The sequence below is a fragment of the Megalops cyprinoides genome, chromosome 2 (genome assembly GCF_013368585.1).
Source record: "Megalops cyprinoides isolate fMegCyp1 chromosome 2, fMegCyp1.pri, whole genome shotgun sequence".
Lineage (NCBI taxonomy): Eukaryota > Metazoa > Chordata > Actinopteri > Elopiformes > Megalopidae > Megalops > Megalops cyprinoides.
Window position 1 is genome coordinate 66,547,901 of NC_050584.1, and position 26,927 is coordinate 66,574,827.

Consider the following 26,927-nt stretch of genomic DNA (forward strand, 5'->3'; position numbering starts at 1 on the left):
GCTGCAAGGTGACATCAGCAGCAAGTGTGAAATCAAAGAAACAAAACAAAAAAGTGTGCGCAAGTCTAATGCGTTCTGTCTCCATCCTAACATCATACTGCTGAAGATCTCAGTGGTCCTTCTGAAATGAGACTTAATTTTGGCATGCACATTATTGAAATGACATGCTTAAACACATAACCTGTCAAAGGCAGTTTGTTGATCTAATGTGTGACACCACAATATGTGTTCTCTTTTGCTGGTCCATTACTGCAGACCTGTATTTCTGTACTTTACATTTACTTTACTTGTTTTATTCACAGAGCCCAGCTGGAGAGATCAGAGTCAGTGAAGCCCAGCAGTCAGTCTGCCCAGAGCCACCAGATGAAACTATCATCCATATTCAAGGTGTAGTCTCTTGGTTCATTTATCAAAAAATCTGACACAATTTACCCCTCAGTCTTGACTCCAGTTTAGCAGAGGTTAATTACCTGTTGTGTTGTGACCTAGGACTTACTTCTGAAACCTACTTGCTTCACCCTTCACCCGCTGATGACAATAGATGGCCAAGCCCCTCTGGTGATTTGAGCCCCTAATCAGAACCAGCTTTGTAGGTGACAGTGCACATTCCTGGTTTCACCATTTTTAGTGACTGTTATTCCTTTTTTTCTTTATTGTAGCTGCTTGAAGACATGCTTATCAAGTTGGTGCAGGACAAGCTGGAAAAGCTCCAGGGTGATCTGAATCAGGATTACCCAGAATGCTTTGAGAGTCAGCTGGAGGATCCTGATGTCCTGGATGAAGTCTATAGGATGCTGGAGAGCTGTGTCAGAGAGGGGGCTGTGAAGGTCATAGTGCACATCCTGAGGAACATGAACCACAAGGATGCTGCTGACACACTGGAGCAAAGTAGGAGCTTCTGTCACTGTGTGGCTTTGATTTGGCTATGAAGAACACTAAAATCCCAGAACAATATCTGCAGTGGAAACAGATGATGTATATACTGAATTATATGAATGATTCTGGATGAAATAATGCAAAATATAACCTCCTCTGACAACTGATCATTTGAAAATTTTGTAAAGGAGTATATAGAGGGTTTTGTATTTCTTGATGATCTTGAAATTTGTAAATTGTCAGCATCCTAAATCGAAGTCCATTTGATTGATAGTTTTAAGTAATTTGTTATGTTGGTTATTTGAGTAAATGACTGATCTCCAGTGGTGTTCAGTGGCTGAAATGATAGCATATCAAGTAAATTCCAGTTTTACCTGCCTGTCTGATACCTGATATTTCCAGCAGGTACTGTTTAATCTGTTTTATCCTAAGCCTATGTCAGGTCATATCCATCCAGCTCTGCCTCACTTGCTTCTGTTATTAAATCTTCTTCAGGAAACCTTGATGTCATTTTCAGTCAAAATTTAAACTTTGATCAGCACATCAAACAAACAGCTAGTTTTGTCAAAACAAAATCTGCCTTGTCCTTTGCAGGTAGTGAGGCAGGACAAGGTCATATAATTAAAGGATTACAGGTCATATAATTGTTTGCCACCAACACTTTTTTTTACATTGGTGTCCATTCCATTTGCTTGCCACTGATACCAGCATAGCTTATAGCTTAAAGCTCCTGCTACAGTGGGTGTACAATCACATGGCTATTGTCTCCCATTCTACACATGTACCTATCATTAATTTCAGTCAGTGTGCATGTATGCCTGTCTGCATACATTTGATTGTCTAATCTCAAATTCATATGCATATTCACATTGTGTGCATGTGCATATTCACATGTGTCTGTGTGTGAGAGAATAAATTCCTTTGTCTTTCCATGTATCATATGTATGCTTTGTAAGCATACAAAGTATGTGTGCTCAGAATGGGGCAGTAAGCAAATTAACACATTTGTTCTGTGTTTTTTTTTTCATGTATATTATCAGATCTACTCCCGAGAAAGTGCCAGTATAATCTCAAATGCATTCTGAAGCAGAAGTTTGAACATGTTTTTGAAGGGATTGCCAAGCAGGGAAGTGCTACCGATCTCAAAAAGATCTACACAGAGCTCTACATAACAGAGGGGGGAAGTGGAGATGTCAATAATGAACATGAAGTGAGAAAGGTTGAGATGGCATCCAAGAAACCAGCCACACAAGAGACTGCAATCAAATGCAATGACATCTTTAAACCCTTACCTGGACAAGAGAAGCACATCAGAACTGTGCTGACAAAGGGGATTGCTGGCATTGGAAAAACAGTCTCTGTGCAGAAGTTCATTCTGGACTGGGCAGAAGGAAAAGCAAACCAGGATGTTGATTTCATATTTCCTCTACCTTTCCGAGAGCTGAATGTGATGAAGTATGGTAGGCATAGTTTCATACAAGTTCTTTACCAGTTCTTCCCAGAAATCAAAGAGCTTGAATCAATTCATCGCTGCAAGCTCTTGTTCATATTTGATGGGCTGGATGAGTGTCGGTTTCCCTTAGATTTCCAGAAAAATCAGGGCTGGTATGATGTCACAGAGCCAACATCAGTGGACGTGCTGCTGACAAACCTCATTAAGGGGAATCTGCTTCCCTCTGCTCTCCTCTGGATCACCACCCGACCAGCAGCAGCCAATCAGATCCCTCCTGAGTGCGTCCACCAGGTGACAGAGGTACGAGGTTTTAATGATCCCCAGAAAGAGGAATACTTCATGAAGAAAATCAGTAACCAGAACCTGGCCAGCAGAATTATCACACATATAAAGTCATCAAGGAGCCTCTACATCATGTGTCACATACCAGTCTTCTGTTGGATTGCAGTGACTGTTCTTGAGAAAATGATGGGTGAGACAGACAGTGGAGAAATCCCTAAGACTCTGACTCAAATGTACACACACTTCCTGCTCATTCAGATGAACATAAAGAACCAGAAGTACGTCAAAGAACAAGAGGCAGAGCTCCACAGCCTGTTGAAGTCAGACAACAAAGTCATTCTGAAACTGGGAAAGCTGGCTTTCCACAACCTAGAGAAGGGAAATCTCATCTTCTATGAAGAAGACCTGAGAAAATTTGGTATTGACACTAGTAAAGCCTCACTGTTCTCTGGAGTGTGCACAAAAATCTTCAAAGAGGAGTTTGGGCTGTATCAGGGGAAAGTGTACTGCTTTGTGCATCTGAGTGTTCAGGAGTATCTTGCTGCTCTGTATGTGTTTCTCTCATACCAAAACCAGAACAGAAATGTACTGAAGAAAAACCAAACCCATATCAGTAAATTCAGTGGCGTATTCAAGGACATACCAATGTCTGACTTCCTCATGGGTGCAGTGGAGCAGGCCTTACAGAGTGAGAATGGACACCTGGACCTTTTCCTCCGCTTCCTTCTTGGACTCTCACTGGACTCCAATCAGACTCTCTTACGAGGCCTACTGACACAGACAAGAAGCAGCTCACAGAGCATTGAGAAAACAGTCCAGTATGTTAAAGAGAAGATCAGGGAGAATCTCTCTCCAGAGAGGACCATCAATCTGTTCCACTGTCTGAATGAACTGAATGACCATTCTCTAGTGGAAGAAATCCAAAGTTTCCTGAGCTCAGGAAGTCTTTTGAGAAAAGAGCTCTCACCTGCACTATGGTCAGCTTTGGCCTTTGTGTTGCTGATATCAGAAGAGGAACTGGATGTATTTGACTTGAAGAAATACATCATATCAGATAAAGTTCTTCTGAGGCTGCTGCCAGTGGTGAAGGCCTCTAGAACAGCTCTGTGAGTTCTATTAGAATTGATATAATACCTACATGACTGGATTTCTGTAATATCGTTGCAGTTCTGAAAAGTGTAATGTAGATACAGTATATAGATAGAATAATCTCATTGCATGACCTTGTTCTCACCCTGTCCTGATAATGCAAAGAGCAATATTTTTGTGTAGTTAATGTCAATGGGGGGGTTGGGGTTGAAATTATCTGATATGATTCGATCAGTTCTTGATTGATTTAATATAGCAGTTTGACTCATGAAGAGTGCACTTTACATTTAATAAACGTATCTGTTCAGTAAATGCAGTTGATTCTAAAAAGCGTAGTTATAAAAGAATGGATGAAATTGACACAAAAATATTAAATATTAAAAAGTAATATTTAATATGGATGTTAACATAGTATGTAATAATATAACATGGATGTAATATAGATCTCATAATAATAATCTCATTGCATGACCCTGCTCACCCTGTCCTGATAATACAAAGATCAATGTCTCTGTGTAGTTACTGTGCATGATGGTCATGGACACATTGAAGTGTACATGAGGCTGTAATTCTGACAGGACAGCCACGTCCAGCTTCTATGCATTGTTTGGGGGACGGGGGGGATCTGTGGAATTATCTGATATGACATAGGGCTGGGCGATATGGCTACAAAACTCATATCTCGATACGCTCAAGAGAAATGGCAATATACAATACAATGAAAACCTTAACAAAGTATAGTGTGAAAGTATCAGTATTTATTTGTAACACTAAAAACACAGCATACTGTATTTCTGAATATTAAATATTCAAATACTGTACATCTAAGTAGTATTTTAAAAAATAATAAACAGAAGACAATTGCACACACAGCATACATCTTGTTTTAAAATGTAAATGTAAGATCAATTGCTTCCAGCAAAAAAACACAATTCTGTACTTAGTTTCTGTACCTAAATAGTTTCTGTACATAAATAAAAGCTCGTACTTGGGGTCAATAGTTTTAACCCTTTCGGCGTACGTTCACACTGGTGTGATTGGCCGTTTAGCGCGTATGCTAAAACGGGTGCGATTAAAACACTAGGTTGGACAAATTCTAGTTTTAGCTTTGAGGAAACAGCGATTTAACGTTAAAAAATACAGCAAATGCTAATTGAAAACTATGAGAAGCTTAATAACGCTAATGAAAATAAGTTGTGTGAGAAAGGGTTAATCCTCTTAAACCCCACCTTTGTGCTGATGGGGACCATGTCTTTTACAAATGGAATGCCACTGCATCTGTTACTTCTTGCCACCTTTTACTATTTTTGTGAAATGGCACAACTCTTGAAAACGAAGCTGGCAGTGTTACTTGCTTTCCAACCGCAGCAGAAGAGGTCTGTGGTATTTTACTGACTCGGCAAACTACACTGGGTGATGTTGTTTGAGGTGGTGAAATAAATTCGTCGTACTGTTACCTTTAGTTAATAATCACATCTGTCCAGTAAAAGCATTTGTTTCTAGAAAGCATAGTTAGAAAAGAATGGATAAAATGAACACCTGTGTTCTTAGAAATTAAATTTAAATTTACTCTTGAATTAAAATGTGACTGAAGCTCATTATGTCTGAATGTCTCAGATATTTGTTGCTGCAGATGCTGTAGTGCAGCATTGCTGGTGCTGTTTGATGGTGAGCTTGTCCAGTGTGTCTAACATTAAGATGTAGATACAGTAATCCCATTCCCTGAGCCTGTCCTGATAAAATAAAGATCAATGTATCTGCATAGTTACTGTGCAGTTCTGATGCTCATGAACACACCCAGTCACAGCTGAGGAGTCAGCTGTCAATCTGACAGGAGAGCCACACCCAGGTGCTGTAGGTTGTGTAGGGACATGGGGGTTGTGTGGAGTTATCTGACGTGACATGATTTCCGTTCCAGGCTGAACAGCTGTAACCTCAGTCAGAAATGCTGTGAAGCGCTGGCCTCAGCTATCAGCTCAAACTCCTCCAGTCTGAGAGAGCTGGACCTGAGTGACAATGAGCTGCAGGATTCAGGAGTGGAGCTGCTCTCTGCTGGACTGAGGAATCCACACTGTAAACTGGAGACACTGAGGTCAGTTCTAGATTGATTTAATGTAGCAGTATGAATTATAAAAAGCAAAACATCCCTTAACAGAATCAGATTTGTCAAGGACAAATCATTGTTTCATGGAATCCTAGTTATAATAAATGTATGAAATGGACATTTGTCTTAAAAATAACATTTTGAAAAATATTTATTCAAGAAATGTGCCATGATTAAAATATCACTGGAGGTCGTTATTTCTGAGCGGCTCTCTGATATTTGTTGCTGCAGATGCTATAGTGCAGTATTTCAGGTGTTGTTTGATGGTGAGCTTGTCCAGTGTGTCTAACACTGCCTCCTAGGGGCCGTGCTGTGATTTACATTTAGTACCTGTCTCCTTTGTTCTTCAGGACGTGATACTTACCTGTCAATTGACATATCCAATGGCATGCATGCACTTCAACAAACTGCATAGCTTTTTTTAAACATCTTCTTCAACTGGGTTCTGTGGTGATTAACAGTTAATAGATTAGTTTTCAAATTTAAATTCCAGACTCTCAATGGCTACTTATTGATTATTGTTCGCCATTTTAGTCCTTTAACATTGATTTGTTTCATATTATTTTACTGTTGACCCTGTAGTCCAACATAAAGGTTAAATTAATGGTTTGTCTGTTGAATTGCCATCATGATCAGTGCCATTGACTTCTTTTTGCTGTGATGTCAGGGAAGTTTAAAAACTTTGTCTATAATTAGCAGTTGGTTGAAGCTTTATGACTTCATGTTCCAGACCTGCACAAACAGCTCATTATTTCTGCCATTACATAAACAAGCAGGCTGGTACAACATCCGGAGCAGTGCATGCTGGGTACAGTAGCAAGGTATGCTGTCTTTCAGTGATTGACAGCACTGATCTCTAACATTGCTGCAAAGACAGCTCCCAGTTTCAGCCTATGAGAGTCATATCTGCTGGTTCCACCATGTTTATAATACTCTATTATGGCATATGCTGCAGAAATCTCTTTGAAGGTCAGAGGTCATACAGTGTAGCCAATCAGATCATTCATGTGATGGTGACAAAATGTGAAAAGACATTATGGTGTAGATACAGTAATCCCATTCCCTGAGCCTGTCCTAATAAAATAAAGATCAATGTATCTGCATAGTTACTGTGCAGTCCTGATGCTCATGAACACACCCAGTCACAGCTGAGGAGTCAGCTGTCAATCTGACAGGAGAGCCACACCCAGCTCCTGTAAATTGTGTGGACTTACCTGATATGAAATGATTTCCTCTCCAGGCTGAACAGCTGTAACCTCAGTAAGGAATGCTGTGAAGCGCTGACCTCAGCTATAATCTCCTCCAGTCTGAGAGAGCTGGACCTGAGTGACAATGAGCTGCAGGATTCAGGAGTGGAGCTGCTCTCTGCTGGACTGAGGAATCCACACTGTAAACTGGAGACACTGAGGTCAGTTCTAGATTGATTTAATATAGCAGTATGAATTTTAAAAAGCAAAACATCCCCTAACAGAATCAGATATGTTTGAAGGAAAAATCATTGTTTCATGAAATCCTAATTACAATAAATGCATGAAATGGACATTTGTCTTAAAAATAATATTTTGAAAAATATTTGTTCAAGAAATGTGCCATGATTAAAATATCCCTGGAGGTCGTTATTTCTGAGCGGCTCTCTGATATTTGTTGCTGCAGATGCTATAGTGCAGCATTGCAGGTGCTGTTTGATGGTGAGCTTGTCCAGTGTATCTAACACTGTCTCCTAGGGGCCTTGATTTGACTTGATGTGATTTACATTTAGTACCTGTCTCCTTTGTTCTTCAGGATGTGATACTTACCTGTCAATTGACATCCAATGGCATGCATGCACTTCAGCAAACTGCGTAGCTTTTCTTAAACATCTTCTTGAACTGGGTTCTGTGGTGATTAACAGTTAATAGATTAGTTTTCAAATTTAAATTCCAGACTCTCAATGGCTACTTATTGATTATTGTTGGCCATTTTAGTCCTTTAACATTGATTTCTTTCATATTATTTTACTGTGGTCCCTGTAGTCCAACATAAAGGTTAAATTAATAGCTTGTCTGTTGAATTGCCATCATGATCAGTGCCATTGACTTCTTTTTGCTGTGACGTCAGGGAAGTTTAAAACCTTTGTCTATGATTAGCAGTTGGTGGAAGCTTTATGACTTCATGTTCCAGACCTGCACAAACAGCTCACTATTTCTGCCATTAAATAAACAAGCAGGTTGGTACAACATCCGGAGCAGTGCATGCTGGGGACAGTAGCCAGGTATGCTGTCTTTCAGTGATTGACAGCACTGATCTCTAACATTGCTGCAAAGACAGCTCCCAGTTTCAGCCTATGAGAGTCATATCTGCTGGTTCCACCATGTTTATAATACTCTATTATGGCACATGCTGCAGAAATCTCTCTGAAGATCAGAGGTCATACAGTGTAGCCAATCAGATCATTCATGTGATGGTGACAAAATGTGAAAAGACATTATGATGTAGATACAGTAATCCCATTCCCTGAGCCTGTCCTGATAAAATAAAGATCAATGTATCTGCATAGTTACTGTGCAGTTCTGATGCTCATGAACACACCCAGTCACAGCTGAGGAGTCAGCTGTCAATCTGACAGGAGAGCCACACCCAGGTGCTGTAGGTTGTGTAGGGACATGGGGGTTGTGTGGAGTTATCTGGCGTGACATGATTTCCGTTCCAGGATGAACAGCTGTAACCTCAGTAAGGAATGCTGTGAAGCACTGGCCTCAGCTATCAGCTCAAACTCCTCCAGTCTGAGAGAGCTGGACCTGAGTGACAATGAGCTGCAGGATTCAGGAGTGGAGCTTCTCTCTGCTGGACTGAGGAATCCACACTGTAAACTGGAGACACTGAGGTCAGTTCTAGATTGATTTAATATAGCAGTATGAATTATAAAAAGCAAAACATCCCTTAACAGAATCAGATTCGTCAAGGGAAAATCATTGTTTCATGAAATCCTATTTACTATTAATGTATGAAATGGACATTTGTCTTAAAAATAGCATTGTGAAAAATATTTATGCAAGAAATGTGCCATGATTAAAATATCACTGGAGGTCGTTATTTCTGAGCGGCTCTCTGATATTTGTTGCTGCAGATGCTATAGTGCAGCATTGCAGGTGCTGTTTGATGGTGAGCTTGTCCAGTGTGTCTAACACTGCCTCCTAGGGGCCGTGCTGTGATTTACATTTAGTTCCTGTCTCCTTTGTTCTTCGGGATGTGATACTTACTTGTCAATTGACATATCCAATGACATGCATGCACTTCAACAATCTGCATAGCTTTTTTTTAAACATCTTCTTGAACTGGGTTCTGTGGTGATTAACAGTTAATAGATTAGTTTTCAAATTTAAATTCCAGACTCTCAATGGCTACTTTTTGATTATTGTTGGCCATTTTAGTCCTTTAACATTGATTTGTTTCATATTATTTTACTGTTGACCCTGTAGTCCAACATAAAGGTTAAATTAATGGTTTGTCTGTTGAATTGCCATCATGATCACTGCCATTGACTTCTTTTTGCTGTGACGTCAGGGAAGTTTAAAAACTTTGTCTATGATTAGCAGTTGGTAGAAGCTTTATGACTTCATGTTCCTTACCTGCACAAACAGCTCAGTATTTCTGCCATTACATAAACAAGCAGACTGGTACAACATCCGGAGCAGTGCATGCTGGGTACAGTAGCCAGGTCTGCTGTCTTTCAGTGATTGACAGCGCTGATCTCTAACATTGCTGCGAAGACAGCTCCCAGTTTCAGTCTATGAGGGTGATATCTGCTGGTTCCACCATGTTTATAATCCTCTAGTATGGCACATGCTGCAGAAGTCTCTCTGAAGGTCAGAGGTCATACAGTGTAGCCAATCAGATCATTCATGTGATGGTGACAAAATGTGAAAAGACATTATGATGTAGATACAGTAATCCCATTCCCTGAGCCTGTCCTGATAAAATAAAGATCAATGTATCTGCATAGTTACTGTGCAGTTCTGATGCTCATGAACACACCCAGTCACAGCTGAGGAGTCAGCTGTCAATCTGACAGGAGAGCCACACCCAGGTGCTGTAGGTTGTGTGGGGGCATGGGGGTTGTGTGGAATTACCTGATATGACATGATTTCCTTTCCAGGCTGAACAGCTGTAACCTCAGTAATGAATGCTGTGAAGCGCTGACCTCAGCTATCAGCTCAAACTCCTCCAGTCTGAGAGAGCTGGACCTGAGTGACAATGAGCTGCAGGATTCAGGAGTGGAGCTTCTCTCTGCTGGACTGAGGAATCCACACTGTAAACTGGAGACATTGAGGTCAGTTTGTCAGGGTTTCAGTTCTAGATTGATTTAATATAGCAGGATGAATTATAAAAAACAAAACATCCCCTAACAGAATCAGATTCGTCAAGGGAAAATCATTGTTTCATGAAATCCTAATTACAATAAATGTATGAAATGGACATTTGTCTTAAAAATAACATTTTAAAAATATTTATTCAAGAAATGTGCCATGATTAAAATATCACTGGAGGTCGTTATTTCTGAGCGGCTCTCTGATATTTGTTGCTGCAGATGCTATAGTGCAGCTTTGCAGGTGCTGTTTGATGGTGAGCTTGTCCAGTGTGTCTAACACTGCCTCCTAGGGGCCTTGTCTTGATTTACATTTAGTTCCTGTCTCCTTTGTTCTTCAGGATGTGATACTCACCTGTCAATTGACCTATCTAATGGCATGCATGCACTTTCTAGAAAAAAAGCCTGTGGTAATCAGCAATTCATGGATTACTTTTCACATTCACATTTCATATTCTTAAGGACTTTTTATAGATTATATTGGACCATTACACTCTTTTGTGATTCATAGGTTTTACATCCTTTGACAGTTTTTCCTGGCCTTGAGTTCCATTTTATCTGAGTTTATGTCCGGGATTACTGGTTGGTGGAAGGTTTATGCCTTCATGTGCCATAACTGCTCATATATCTCATAATTTCTGTCATTATGTCAGAAGCAGCACATGCTAGGTACAGCCTGTCTTTCGGTGATTGACAGCACTGATCTCCTACACTGCTATGAAGATAAGACCTAGTGTTTGTGTATTAGAAGAATTTCTGCTACGTCCACAATGATTACTTTCCTCTAAGATGACAAACAGCTGAAGAAATCTCTCTCTGTTGTGGCAGTGAATATGCCATAGCCTAGCAGATCATTGTGTGATTACAACATATTATCACTGTATAATACAGATGGAATCATCCCTTTTTCTTACCCTATTCTGAGCCGATCCTGATACTGTAAAGATCAGTGGATCTGTGTAGTTACTGTGCGGCTCTGAATCTCATAAACACACCCAGTCAAACCTGAGGAGTCAGTTTTAATTCTAACAGGAAAGATATGCCCAGTATCTGTAGGTTGTGTGGGGGCATGGGGGTATGTGGAGTTATCTGACGTGACATGATTTCCTTTCCAGGATGAACAGCTGTAACCTCAGTAAGAAATGCTGTGAAGCTCTGGCCTCAGCTATCAGCTCAAACTCCTCCAGTCTGAGAGAGCTGGACCTGAGTGACAATGAGCTGCAGGATTCAGGAGTGGAGCTGCTCTCTGCTAGACTGAGAAATCCACACTGTAAACTGGAGACACTGAGGTCAGTTTGTCAGGGTGTCAAGGTAAAGGTCAGATGTAAAGATGTTAAGGAGTTTCGGGTGTTAAGGAGGACATCTCAGGAAGGACAGCCAATAAACTGTTATTGTTGCCCTGTAACAGGAATTCAAATGCCTTAATGTGTGTTGAGTATGTATAGAGTAGTCTGTCTAATGAAAGCCCTTCCACAGTAGATCACTGGTTTACCACCAGGCTCTTGAAAAAGATGAAATCTGTCTCACAAAATCGGCAGCAATGCATGCTGGGAACAATATCCAGATCTCCTGTTTATCAGTTATTGACATTATTTATGTCAAATATTGACTGCATCTTTGATACCTGAAATTACCTATACAGACAGCTCCCAGTCTCATTTACAGATAGAGGATTTTTCATTTTCATTCTCTTTCTCAGAGCTTAGCATTAGCCAATCTAGATAATGTAAAAAAACAATCTGTGTGGGTAAAACAGCATAGAGTAGCAAGTTTTGGCAGTTTGGTAATTTCTAAAAATGATCATTTTATCATATAAACAGAGTTATCTGATTTGATCTGACCCTTCTACCATCCTATGCAGTCAGTATTACATTTGCATTACATTACATCATTTAGAAGATGCTCTTACCCAGGGCAACCTCCAAATAAGTATATTACAATGTAAGAGTAGTTGTCGAAAAATATTATAAGAGGTGGGTAAAATACTGAGTTAAGTGTGAAACTAGTGTAGAGTGCTTTTTTCATGAATAGAAAATAGGAATAAATACGATAGATAGAAAGGAAGGTAGACTTGAGATACAGCTTGAAAAGATGAGTTTTCAGCTTTCTCTTGAAGGTACCCAGGGAGTCTGTTATATGAATCTCAGCAGGAAGCTCATTCCACCAGTGTGGGGCAAGTACTGAGAAGAGGGAGGTTTGTGAGATGCCTCACATGTATTTCGGGACACAGAGGTGACCAGAGGTAGCAAAGCCTAGTAGGCCTTGATCATGTCCTGTATGTAACGGGGGGCTGATCCATTGAGTCCCTTAAAGGTTAGTAACAAGGTCTTGAACTTGATCCTTGCTGCAACTGGTAGCCAGTGGAGGGACTCAAAGAGAGATGTGACATGGGCCTGCCTGGGGAGGTTGATCATCAGAGGGTCTGCTGCATTCTGGATAAGCTGCAGAGTTCGAATGGCATATGCTGGAATCATCAAGCAGCTGTTGAGTTGCAGTAGTCCAGACGTGACAGGATGAGAGCCTGGGTCATGACTTGGGCTGTGTATATGGAAAGGTGTGGTCTGATCTTTCCTAATGCTGAATAAAAGGAATCTGCAGACCTGGTTGTGGCTGCAATTTGCTCCTTGAAAGACACCTTGCAGTCCAAGATTACTACTGGATTTTTGCAGCTGTAGTTGCCATTCCCCTTGGATCGTCAATGCAAATTGAGAGGTTCCTTGGAGGAGACATATCTGCTGGTGTAAATAGCAGTGGAACTGTGTAGTTACGCGATTATAGATCAGGGGTACTAAATAGGCAGACTCCGGTCCAAATCTGGACCCAAATACAATTTAATCTGGACCAAGACCTAAATCTGCACGCTAAATTAACTGTCGTCTAGATCGGTTTTTTATAGCGCGCACAACAAAAGATTTTTTTTTTAAGAGATTCCATGCTATTCTCAAAGCAGTTCATGTTTCGTCATCTGTCAGGTCCAATCACAGCAGCTGTAACAGCATCACTATGACAATGTTACAGTCTACGCTCAAGTCAGATAGCTACTCAAATCATCAATCGGTCATCTGTCATCGGCGTTTGCAAGCTAGTTCGCAGATGTTCGCATTCATACTGAAAGAGTAAAAATGGCATGTTCAAAATTGTCCAATACCAAGAAAAGAAAGGTTGATAGTGAAAACTGGGCGTTTAAAATTGAGTGGCACAGAGGGAAGAACCACAAAACTAAACTTGCAGAAAAAGGTATCACTTCTCTCATTAAAACCACAATGCTTTTTGTACATAGCTTTGGAGGTTTTGGTACTTACCATTTTTGTACATAGTTCTGTACTTGGTTGAACTTTATTTGATTGAGCTGCCTTTCTCTGAACCTTCGACTCTGTGGAAATTTGGTAAGTGGACCTCTAAGACTTATATTTGAGTACCCCTGTTATAGATTGATGTACTAGTCTTGGCAAAACAGTAGAAGTATTGTAGTAAGAACAGTCACTTCTCACTGAAATGAGCTGGGTATTTTATGCTGAGAGGGTGAAGAGCTTTTCTCCTTCTCTCTGCAGCCTGTCACTGTGTGGAGTCACAGAGAGAGGCTGTGTTTCTTTGGCTTCAGCTCTTAATTCAAACCCCTCACACCTGAGGGAGCTGGATCTGAGCTACAATCACCCAGGAGACTCAGGAGTGAGAGCACTCTCTGCTGGACTGGAGGATCCCAACTGTAAACTGCAGAAACTGAGGTGAAATATCAATCCACTATATCACCAGGGTTGGGGTCTGTGTTGATTTGAATTGAAATTCATAGAAAACTAATGAATTCACTCAGAAGTGGAGAATTTGGTGGATGGTTGGAGGGCAAAAAACATCATCTCTTAAAAAATGTAATAAATACATCAGGATATAAGGAGACAACTGAGGTTTGTTACCCCCATAGTGCTGGCCCTGGGTACAGGTACAGCATCATGTAGTTCTAATCAAACAAAATAACTGTGGATATTAGGTGTCTTCAACCACACCTTGGTGAATGATTAACACCATCTCAATGGATTTAGATGCATATCAATTATTCCAATTTTATTCCTTATAGCACGTTTATGATCAAATTTGTCACAAATCACAGAGGGGAAAAAACAGAAAACCCAGAAAAATGGAAAATTATTCCCTGACCCCCAGAAAAGGTTATAGAGACTCTTGGAAAAACCAGAACTTTTAACCTTGGGATAACATAAAAGGCCATCTGTCCATCGTCAAGTGAACATTTGTTTTGAGTGTGATCATCTTGGCATTGAATATAATCAGTAATCTCCAATTAGGATATCACTAATCTGGCCAAATGGTTTCAAATTTACTCTCAAACATAACATTTCAAATAGATCAAACTGCAATGATCAAATAATTATAAATGTATACATTATTACTTTTGAAGTTTTGCAGTACTGTAAGAGTTTGTGGGATCTGCCTATGGTCTTGAGTAAGGGACCTTATGGAATTTAAATTCAGGAGCTGAACTGGTCAGGATAGGGAATTGAATTCAAGGAATTGTTGTGGAAGAACTTTGAATTGGGAATTGCATTTTTTTAATTGATTAAAAATTGGATTTGAGTGGAACTGAAAAGATTCTGAATTAAAATAATTGGTCTAGAACTGCAGTTGAATATATGGCAGTTACAAGGGGGAGAAAGTGACTTTCCACACTGCACTTCATAGACAGGCTGTGTGTCACTCAATCACTGTCTGGTTTTCTGGCTTTCCTGCAGCGTGGACCGTGTTGGAGAGAGCAGGAGCAAACAAAGGCTGCTGAAATGTGAGTTTATTTGAAGTAAATATTGATCTATTTCAGAAACACAGAGAAGTCCTCACCATCAAAAATGTCCAGAATATTCCAAAAATGTATACTATACATTTCCTTCTAGATTTTACATGTATTAGATTTTTAGATTTCTTCCTGTTCTAGATTTTTTAGATCAAGACAACAGTTATGGAGACTGATACAAAGTAATCACAATGTCATTTAATTGGGCATGGGTTACATTTAACCCTCCTCTTGTGTTCCAGGCAAATATGACCTATTTACAATTTTTATGTCTGAACATTTTACTTTATTTCATCTGATTAGAATAAAACTTCATGACATTTTCCACACAGACCATCTGAAAACACAAAATAAATTTAGATAATTTCATTAAATTTTGGGGGGTTTATTTCACATTTGTACATTTTTGGTGTTCCCGTCCAAAAATTAACTGGCCATTGGAAATTAATGGGTGAGTAGGAGAAAAAGAGAGAAATTGAGAGTTCAGGAGCATGTCCATCCATCAGATGGACACACTGCCACGTCCTAACCCCATATGTGCATGTGTGCGTACACACACACATGTTGATGAAAAGATCTAATGCAACATCTAATGATAAAATATGCATAATAAGATATTTATAAACAGTTATAAATGGTCGGTCATTTTTGACCAGGAACACAAAAGTAAGTAGCATGATATGTACACAACACGATGGTTCATTTTTACACAGTATTTATTTGTGGTTTTTTTTTTCTTTCTAAATTCAGTGTCATGAAAGCATTGAAAACAGAAAAAAAACAAACATATTTGCCTCAGTTTGCTACTCAGGCACATCATGGTTAGATTCAATCTGAGCCAATGTCTCATGCATAAAAAAATCTTCCAACTAGAAGGACCATCGATGATGGTAGTAGAATACACCAGTCTTTCTCACAGTTAATGGTCTAAGAAATCGATAATGCTATTGAATGAAGAAACAAAATCAATGTATGACTATGAACAAATAAGATTTTTAGTATAGTTTCCCATATTTCAGTTTTTTACATTTTATGTTTGTGTGTGGGGGGATTCTCTCTCCCTCCTGTCTGCAGATGCCTGCCAGCTCACACTGGATCCCAACACAGCACACAGAAACCTGTCCCTGTCTGAGGGGGACAGGAAGGTGTCATGGGAGAGAAAGAAGCAGCCATATCCTGATCATCCAGAGAGATTTGATAAGTGGAACCAAGTGCTGTGCAGAGAGGGTCTGTCTGGGCGCTGCTACTGGGAGGCTGAGTGGAGTGGGAGATGGACTCGTATAGGAGTGGCATATAAAGGAATCAGCAGGAAAGGAGTGGGCTATGAAGGTCTCTTTGGATACAGTGACAAGTCCTGGTGTTTGATCTGCTGCAGTGACAGTTACTCTGTCAGGCACAATAAACAGGAAACTCCCATATCTGCCTCCTCCCTCTCCCGCAGAGTAGGAGTGTTTCTGGACTGGCCGGCCGGCACTCTGTCCTTCTACAGTGTCTTCTCTGATACACTGACCCTCCTGCACACATTCCACACCACCTTCACTGAGCCCCTCTATCCTGGGTTTTGGGTTGAGGTTGACTCCTCCGTGTCCCTGTGCCAGCTGGAATAGACTCCTGTGTCCTGGAGGAGTTAATGGGCGCCCAGAAGCCTCTTTGAGAAATCTGTACTCAGACAATTGATATTATTTAATTGAATAATCATTTACTGTATATTTTTATGACTTTATGCAGAGCCTATGATTTCTCCCTCCATCTTTGCCAGTGTGAGTATTGTTTTTTGGATAATGTGAGTGCTCAACTCTCCAAGACATAGAGATGGATTTGTAGAGACCATGGGCAGGAGCTGGTATTAAAATCCATCATGGCATCAGACTGTGGGCAGATCCAGTGAGATTGGCCATTTCTGGCCAGATGTAGATGCACAGAATGCATAGTGATGAGATTGTGATTGTTGTGGCAGACCACCTCCGGAGGCGGACAAGGTGGTTCATAACCAAGTGTAGACACATCTCCCGAGTAAGCGTTCAAACAGTTTAATTTACAATTTACAATTTGCAATTTGGTATTTCGCAGATGCTTTTAAACCAAAGTGACTTACAATAGTGCATCAATCAGGTTTAGCTAACTACCTCATAAGCAAAGATCGCAGTAGGAATGCAAATTAATTGTTTACAGTACCGTGTTCCTGTATATCCTGCAACAATAAAACAGAAAACTGCAAACAAAACCTGCAACATACAGACAAGGTTAGTTTTTTTTTTAATTTACCATAAAATGTAAAAACATAACAGAAAGGTCACACAATAGGGGACAGGTGGATTCTGAACAGGTGGGTTTTCAGGCTCCTGCAGAAGATGGCGAGTGATTCAGTGATTCCACAGTTCTGATTGGGTGAGGAAGGTCATTCCACCACCGCGGAACGAGGGCAGAAAAAAGACGTGGCCGAGCGGAACGGCTGCCAGGTTTCCGAAGTGAGGGGACCGCCAGCTGCCCAGAGGAGGTTGAGCGGAGAGATCTGGTTGGAGCGTATGGAGTGATCAGTGATCAGAGACTGAAGGTAGGACGGGGCAGAGCCCCTTGTGGCTTGGTAAGCCAGCATCAGTGTCTTAAACTGGTTGCGGGCTGCTACCAGAAGCCAGTGAAGAGCAGTGAGTAGCGGAGTGACATGAGAGTGTTTTGGGAGGTTGAATACCAGGCGTGCAGCAGCATTCTGAACCAGCTGAAGCGATCTGATGCCACATGCCTGTAAGCCAGCCAGTAAGGAGTTGCAGTAGTCAAAGTGGGAGATAAAAAAAATAAAGCCCAGGCGTACAGCAGAATTCTGCTTGTTATCAAGTAGCTGCAGCTGTTAATACCCAGTTGATCATTTGAATCAAGTGTGTTGGAGCAGGGAGGCATATAAAACATGCTGGGCAGTGGGTCCCCAGGACCGGAGTTGAGAACCACTGTTGTAGAGGGAGAATCTGCAGGACCAGGTGACCGCCGCGAGATGAAGAATCAGTCACAATCTGATTACTCTGCCCACAAATAGAACTGTGGTGCTTCCCACTCCATATAGATGAGCCCAGGTGCAGCAGCCGGTGCTGGTGGTGAAGCCACCACAGATACTGGAGCGCCCAAATGCATGAGGTAAGGTCACAGCTGCTAACAAATGGGTTCAAAGGTGTGACTCCTCATATACACATTGTAAAGCCCTTGTTTTGATTACTGAATGAAAAGACAATGTTCTCCCCCTGCTCCTGGCTTTTCTCACAGGCCCTGTGCAGAGTGCTGACTGCTATGGTCACTGCTGCAAACATCACATCTCCAATATTGTCTCCATGACATCTATGTCTAAGCTGGTTCTTCCTGCAGTTACATATAATATATCAACCCCTAAAAACCAAAAACTGCATCTTGCAGCCATGTGTTCCAACCAGATTTTGCACTGAACAACACATGTATGTACAATGTAGAAACTTCAAATTTATCTTGCCGTGTACAGGAAGCCTGTCGCTTTTAGCATGTTGAATATACCACCAGTAAATGTAAGATTGGCTCTGCAATAAAGGTGGAAAGTCTGCCTGTATTCCTGCGTCACCAGCGGTTCTCTCACTTACTTCAGAAAGAGCTCTGATTCATCTCTGTTGAGTATCTCTGTCATTTAAGGAAGCAGAAACCTTTCCTCTTTTTTGCAAGGTACCAGAAACATGAGTCTTACAATCAGATGTCAGTAAACAGCAGGACTGTATACTGTAATGATGATGTAATCGCCGCATACTGATAGCTGCAGTGTATGCGGATGCTTATCTTTCTCAGCAGATGACAAGACCAGATTCAATGATTATTGATAGCAGTTTTTATTGGTTACATAAATAAAATTCCAACTGATTAATTACTACATATATCTGATTGCAATCACTTAAAATGTATATAGTTATATTGTATAATAATTTTTAATCATTGTGATCATGTCTATGCAAATGGTTATTCACAGTACTTTATAACACTGTTTACAGTGTGTTCGAAATAAATGAAAGACAAACCCTTTAAATTTTCAAATTTCAAATTCCAAATTTCTGAGCATATTTTGCCTGGCACTCAGCTGATACTTTTCACGTTACAAAGCAAATTATACCATCTCTGTAGAGATACCTGAGCTGACACTATTGCTGTTGGATGGACATTGAAGAAGACATATTTTACAACAAGCTAAAATTATTTTGCCTCATATCAAAAGGTATATCAAATTCCTCATGTCGTGGTCAGGATTCCTGATGGCATTTTCTATTTGGCAAATTGGTTCTGAACAAAATATAAATGCCATGAGTGGACAGCTATTACAGATCCTAAGTATTTTGCCTAAAACAGAGGGGAATCCAAAACCTCAGAAAACATCAAAAACAGGGCAGGATTCATAGGGTTAATGCCAGGTGTAATGGGCCTCTACCACCAGGGGTCAGTCCAGCCCTCAGATATTATGTTTATTGTTTATTAAATTGAATATTGAATGTTTATTATTATTAAAAATAAGCCTGTATCATCCTGGAAATGTGTTTTTGTTTCTGTATCAGTAAATTTTGCCTCGATATATCTTACAACTCTGTGAAATACAGTTGGACTATATGCCAAGCAGATCGTGGTTCTTAAGTAAATACCTGAAGTGCAGAGACAATGCAGATCTATTTTTCTGTTAATCTGTTTCATTTCAATATTATTGCAAATTCATTGAAATGGCAGTGGAAGCAGCAGCCTTGCAGTGCAGACTTAGCCAGACAGAAGCGAGGGAGTTTACCTTTTGTGGTGTAAATGCAAGAGTTTGTCTGTGGGAGTCCATCCATGAAGGATGAGGGCAGAGAAGAGGGCCTGCAGGTCATTCTAACTCATGACTGCTGGCTGCACACGCAAGCAAACACACACACACACACACACACACACACACACATGAACACACACACACACACACACACACATACACAAACACACACATACGCACACGCGTGCACACACATACACACACACGCACACACACACACGCACTCTCTCTCACACACACACACACACACACGCACACATGAACACACACAAACACTCAGCTTTCCAACTTTCCAACTTTCCAGCATTTCCAACTGGATCATGTACTGGTATCCAGCAGCAGCATGTGTGAAATGCTGCAGTGGCCATGGAACCAGCAGCCTTATAATAGAAAGACTTTGCCAAACAGAGGCAGCTTATCTGCTGGAGTCTGTTTCCTGTCACTGTTACTTATCTGTTACTGTCTTACTTATTTTATTTTTTACTTATTTTATTTTACTTATTTTATTTTATTTATTTATTATGTAAAGTAGAGTTGGCTCTGAGGGTAAGAATTTCATTACTGGTAATGATGTTGCATTGTTATCAAGTACATGACAATAAACTTGAAACTTGAAACTTGAAACTTGTTTGCGGATTGATATGTTTTGTCTGCAGGATCCAGCTTGTCTTTTCTGTGCCACGCCTTTAATTTGTCACCCGTCTCTATTGTCATTCCTGTCATTATATCAACACTGGTAACAACATCGTCTGCATTATGCTCGTGAATATTTAGGTTGGATATTGTCATTTTTATGAAATTAATAACAAATATCTCAGGAAAGAAACCTAACATATTGATATTATTTCCCTGTAGTAGACTTCAAATGCCTTAATTTGTTTGTATAGACTTCAAATGCTTTAATGTGTGTTGAGTATGTATAGAGTAGCCTGTCTAATGAATGCCCTTCCACAGTAGGAGATCACTTGTGTACCACCAGCCTTTTGAAACAGCTCATATTTGTCTCACGAAATCAGCAGCAGTGCATGCTGGGTACAGTAGCCAGGTCTCCTATCCTTCAGTGATCAACACAATTTATGTTGAATACTGACTGTGTCTAGATACCTGAAATTACATATACAAACAGTTCCATCTCATTTACGAAGAGAGGATTCTTTACCTGAATGGGTTCATTTCTAAAAATTATAATTTTATCATATAAATGGAGTCATCTGACTTGCTGAGCCTTCCACCATCCTGTGCAGTCAGTATATTGTCTATAGCAGTAGATCTGTGTAGTTGCTATGATTCTCGATTAATCTATTTGTCTTGGCAAAACAGTGGACATTAATTTTGTGAATGCTATTTTTCAGTAATACTCCCAACAGAGTAGGATTTCCCACAGTATTAAGAGCAGTCACCTCTCACTGAACCGAGCTATGTGTTTTTAGAGCTGGGAGAGTAAAGAGCTTTTCTTTCTCTCTACAGGCTGTCACTGTGTGGAGTCACAGAGAGAGGCTGTGCTTCTCTGGCTTCAGCTCTGCATTCAAACCCCTCACACCTGAGAGAGCTGGATCTGAGCTACAATCACCCAGGAGACTCAGGAGTGAGAGTGCTCTCTGCTGGACTGGAGGATCCCAACTGCAAACTGCAGAAACTGAGGTGAAATATTACACTATTCCAATTTATCATCAGGGTTGGCATCAATTTTTATTTAAACTGAAATTCATGGGACAATTTGTGAATTTACTCAGAAGTGGATAATTTGTCATTAATTTCAGGAGTTTCCAAGCCCCTACATTGAACTGGATTTTTTATTTCAAGTAGAATTGCCAAAATGCACAATCTCTGGAATTGAAATTCATTAGAATTTAGAAATCTAGAACTTGGATTAAATTGGAATTTTCCACATTGCGCACTTTTGAATTGAAATTGGAATTCTCTCATTAATGGAATTACATACACTTTGTGTTTTCAATTGACTCCATGGTATTTAAATCATGTCACCTTTTATTTATGTTTCCATTATTGGATGTAGCACAATGGGTCCCAGGACAACGTTATTTCAACCCTACTGTATACTGCATATGGATGGGCTGACAATAAATTCTCTGACTCTAACTCTTATTGATATGCTGCCTGAACAGTGACATGTGTAGTACACCGTAGTTCTAATCAAACAAAGTAACTTTTAATATTCAGCATCTTAAATCACAATTTGCTTCTTCCCAAAGTATCCTTCTATGGTGAATGAACACCTGCTCAATGCATGTAGATGCATTTAAATCATTCAAATTGCATTTTTTCTAACACATTTACTGAGAAAATCATCACCTAGAACTGGGCATGTAGCTAGTGTATTTCCCAGAGTGAAAAAAAAAAACAGAAAACCCAGGGCTAATTCGCTACATGTACTAGGCTTTGTGACGTACTTCTGATTCAAAATAATACTGCTGGGTTACTTCCGGTCTATTTGTTTACTTGGAGCTAGCTAGCTAGAGAGCTCTTGATAGTGTTAATGTTTAAGTTTTTTAAGCGTATACGCAAGAAAATGTTAAAGATGGAACATTTTCAAAAACAGGAGAAGAAATACTCTGAGCATTGCTGTGTCTAGTGGTGAAACGGACCGTAGTTGATCGGTGATCTGTACGGATCCCCACCCACGGTTGGGCATGCATGTGAACCTTGGATTAATTGCAAACTTTAACCATAATAACCATTTAACCATAATAACCACAATTAATGTGTAATACATTTTTACTACCGCTGTTGCTTTTTAAAGTAATATTTTCCTAAATTTCGATGCAGAGTTGCAGTGAAAAGACAAGCGCCATTTTAAAAACCAGGAACCATACTTAGCAGAAGCGTTGCGAAGACGAAGGCTGCGTCCGAAATCGCTCACTTGTTCACTCACTCACTATTCACAGTCAATAAGTTAATAATTTTCTGGATATAGTTTTGTTTGCAGGTTTATTCGAACATTTGTATGAACATCTTTGTGTCTAACTGTGCCAGCTAGCTAGCTAAGGGACTAGCTAGTTGCAACTGACCTGCTAGCTACATGATACCGCTACCTATCTAGCTATCACTAGCTAATTTAATGAAAGAACTAGCACCCAGCTTCATCTGTTCAAATTAGTTGAAACTAACGTTAGCTAGCTAGCTGGCAGTTAAGTCCAACAATCAAGTGTAAAATGTATATATTGAGTTCTTTAAGTAATAAATGGAAAGCAAAGTGATATTTGTCTGCCCTTTTTTGCTGATACGAAAAATGATCCGATCCGTGACACGATCCAAACCGTGAGTTTTGTGATCCGTTGAACCCCTAGCTGTGTCCCGCTTTGTTCGGCATCATCCAAATTTAACGGCACACTAAGTTTCCATGGCTTTCCGACCCATCCTGACCTGAGAAGACAATGGCTGGTAAACGTACGCAGGGATAATTTCACCATCTCCTCTCACACTAAGGTCTGCAGCAGACACTTGATCAGCTCATAGAGCCAACAACCCTTGATGGTCGAAATTAGAAATATAACCTCTGCTTCATGGAAAAGAGGTAGTAGGTTATTATGAGAACAGTGTGTTATTATTGAACCATGCTCCTAGAAGAAGCCTACCCTCCTGAATGCTTAGCGTTACCTTCACTCCCTAATAAAACAAACTTGATTAACCTTCCTTGATAACTGTAATTCCTTAGATGGTGTATATTAGCAGTGTTAACTTAATGTAAATTTGTTTCTGATCACCCCAACACACGTTTCCATCTTATCTTATCGTATGTCCTGTGCATATTGGAGAATTGACAATAAAGTTGACTTTGACTTATCCTTATTAACTTCATCAAATTATGTGACCAATCAAATTAGGTGTGATAAAGCAGGGAGACATGGAAAACATCCAAATTGGTAGGAATAGGCCTGCACGATATGAGGAAATCTGCGATGTGCGATAACATTGTTCAATATTGCAATAACAATATGACTTGTGATAAAAAAAAAACAAATAAATGTGCATTTTAGCTATACAGTACCTATTTCCTTCTGCTTACATAGGTACACTGCTAACATAGTTAATGTTAGCGAACTTGTGCTACGAAAGCGAGCATTTGACGTTAGCTAGTGCTAGTTAATAGTTGTTTTCTTATCTTCGTAGCTGTGTATATATGACGCAACATATACTTTAAATCCTTTGTCTAATTTACTGGTTGGGGCTTTAGTCATCCTGCAAATCCGATGAACATCGGTGATGTTCAACTTTGGTAGCTCTTTGTAGACAGAGCTACCAAAGAGCGACATTGTAGAACGTCGCTATTGTTGAACCAGAAACAACCGAGCAGAAATAAGTAGAACGCGGAAGTGATTGCGCAACCAGCGGATTGGCGAAAGAAAATGGAAAATTATTCCCTGACGCCTGGAGAGGGTCATCGAGAGACCCTAGGAAAATGTTTGAACTTTTAACCTTGGGATAACTTGAAAAGGGCATCTGTTCATCGTCTTATATGTGCACTGTATCAATGTGGATGATGCTTGTAAGATGTGTGTGTGTGAGTGAACATTTGTTTTCAATGTGATCAGCCTGACATTAAATAGAAGCAGTAATTCCCAATTAGGATATCAGGTAAATGGCTACCAACTAACTTTATTTTCTCTCAAAAATTATATAAAAAATGGTCAAATTACATTGATCAAATAATTATAAATGGATACATTATCTTTTTTTTTTTTTTTTGCAATGAAGAGTTGAAATGTGAGTGAGTAATGATGTACATTTCCATGTAAGTTAATTTAGTCCAATTTAGTTTTGTAAAAGCTGAAGCAAGTTTTGTGGGACCTGCCTGTGGGCTTGAGTTAAGGAACATGATGGAATCTAACTGAACTGGTCAGCAGAAGGAACTGAATTAAGGGATTTGTTGTGGGAGAATGATGAATTGGGAAATGTGTTTTTAAACAGACTTAAAATTGGAATTGAGAGGAAATTACTTTGAATTAAATAAACTGATCTGGCACTGAAATTGAATTGAAGGGAGTTATAGGGGAATGAACTGAACTGATTTTAACTCAATCTTGTAGAATTGACCCCACCCCCAACCCTGCTTATTATATCATCCAATTTTTATCATGTAAGAAGTCTAACAAGAAGTCAGCTTTATTGGTTTTATTGAAAGTTGTTTGTAAACACATCTTGATCTGTGAGATGGACACTGACATATAGACTGTGTCACAGTAGGAACAGGAAAGTGCTGACAGTGTGTGGAGCTCTCCCATTGTCACAGGGCTCTGAGTTTCCACACTGCACTTCATAGACAGGCTGTGTGTCACTCAATCACTGTCTGTTCTTCTGGTTTTCCTGCAGTGTGGACCATGGTGGTGAATGCAGGATCAAACCAGGGCCGAGGAAATGTGAGTCTGATTGAACTAAATGGTTACACTTAACAGTAATTCACACTATGCTAGTGCAGTGCAGTGTGTACCAAACGTCTGTGCATGCTATGACAGCACTAACTGGGGCAGTGTTTCCCACAATAACACTATATTACGGCACTGTGATTCAGGTTCCATACAACTACATGCCTAACCCAACGCATGCATGTTTAAAAGCTAAACAAATAAGTCTGAATATAAATGAGTTTCATTTCTTAGTCTTGTACAAGCACATTGTGGTTACATTAAATCTGAATTTTAATCCACAACCTTCAAAGTAGAAAGCACTTCTACAAAGTAGATGACTGTCACCCTGAGGCTCAGATCAGACTTACACCACCCTGTTTTACAGTTTAAGATCCTTATCTGAGTAATTAATAACTTTTTTAAGATATAGTTTAAGTGTTTTGATCAGTAAATAATCTCAATAAACAGTAATATGTTTTTGTTTTGAGAAAACTGCTCATAATTGTTTTTTTCATATAAGTGTCTGTATGTATGAGTGCTTACACATATATGTTCATATGTACACATCCCTCTTGTCTGCAGATGCCTGTCAGCTCACACTGGACCCAAATACAGCCAATCGGAATCTGTGTCTGTCTGAGGGGGGCAGAAAGGTGTCATGGATGAGAAAAAATCAACCTTATCCTGATCACCCAGACAGATTTGGCTTTTGGCCCCAGGTGCTGTGCACAGAGGGTCTGTCTGGGCGCTGCTACTGACTGGGAGGTTAATCATGCTGGGGACAGGTGTGATGTTGGGGTGGCGTATAAAGGAATCAGCAGGAACGGACGGGGAGATACATGCCGCCTGGGACTCAATGACAAGTCCTGGTGCTGGACTCTCTTCAAGGGCAGGTACTCTGTTTGGCACAATAAGAAAGACACTCCTATACCTGCCCCACCCGCCCCCTCCCGCAGAGTAGGAGTGTATCTGGACTGGCCGGCCGGCACTCTGTCCTTCTACAGCGTCTCCTCTGACACACTGACCCTCCTGCACACATTCCACACCACATTCACTGAGCCCCTCTATCCTGGGTTTTGGGTTGGTTCTGACTCCTCAGTGTCCCTGTGCCAGATGGAATAGACTCCTGTGTCCTGGAGGAACACCTGTGTCTATGTGGTGCTGAGAGAGAGGAGTTAAAGGGCACAGAGGGAAAGTCTTTAGTTGGACACACTAATGGTATGAAATGAATCCATGAGTAACAGTGTGCTCTGTGTGTAAGTTTAGTTACTACTCTATCCGCTACATTATGTGTTGTAGTACAACTACACATGTGATTCCTCAGTATGTGACTGAATATGTGTGTACTACAAGTGCTTATGTTATTTTTAGCAAAGATAAACTTCTTCAAGGGTGCCTGAGCATTAAAGGGTGCCTGATTCAGATAAAACCTGTTTGGATATTTTTAATCCCTTTCGTAATTCTAGGAACAGAAAAGCAGAGGTTTTTGAGGTTAGCATGTGTTCATCTTAACACACTATCAGCACTCAGTCTAAGTCTACACTAGTTATATCTTTGACACAGGAGAACAGAACACTCACAGTCACTGTATCAAAAAGATACATACTTTGAATATTTTTTGAATAATTTTAGATATTCATTAAATATTCTTGCTTGATTAATGGGTTGATCATGACAGATCCTTGGAGTGACCCTCACTGCTGTATAAACCAAAATTGCCAGAGATGTTAGTCTGATTGGGTCCTGTTTCATAAAGATGGGTGTGGGGAAGGGTGCATCATGAGTTATTCATCTTCATGTGCCAAGACGTCTGCACAATCTC

General features: G+C 40.1%; 1 protein-coding gene across 1 annotated transcript; it reads left to right on the forward strand.

The window, feature by feature from the left end:
• The first annotated feature begins 313 nt into the window (after window positions 1–313).
• LOC118773605 (NACHT, LRR and PYD domains-containing protein 12-like) lies at window positions 314–26,227 on the forward strand. Its single transcript, XM_036522616.1, is given in 10 exon segments — window positions 314–387; window positions 660–888; window positions 1,917–3,717; window positions 5,619–5,792; window positions 8,494–8,667; window positions 9,940–10,113; window positions 21,207–21,380; window positions 25,071–25,117; window positions 25,688–25,860; window positions 25,862–26,227. Coding segments are annotated over 10 exon segments (3,336 nt in total). The 5' UTR covers window positions 314–363.
• Window positions 26,228–26,927: the final 700 nt, after the last annotated feature.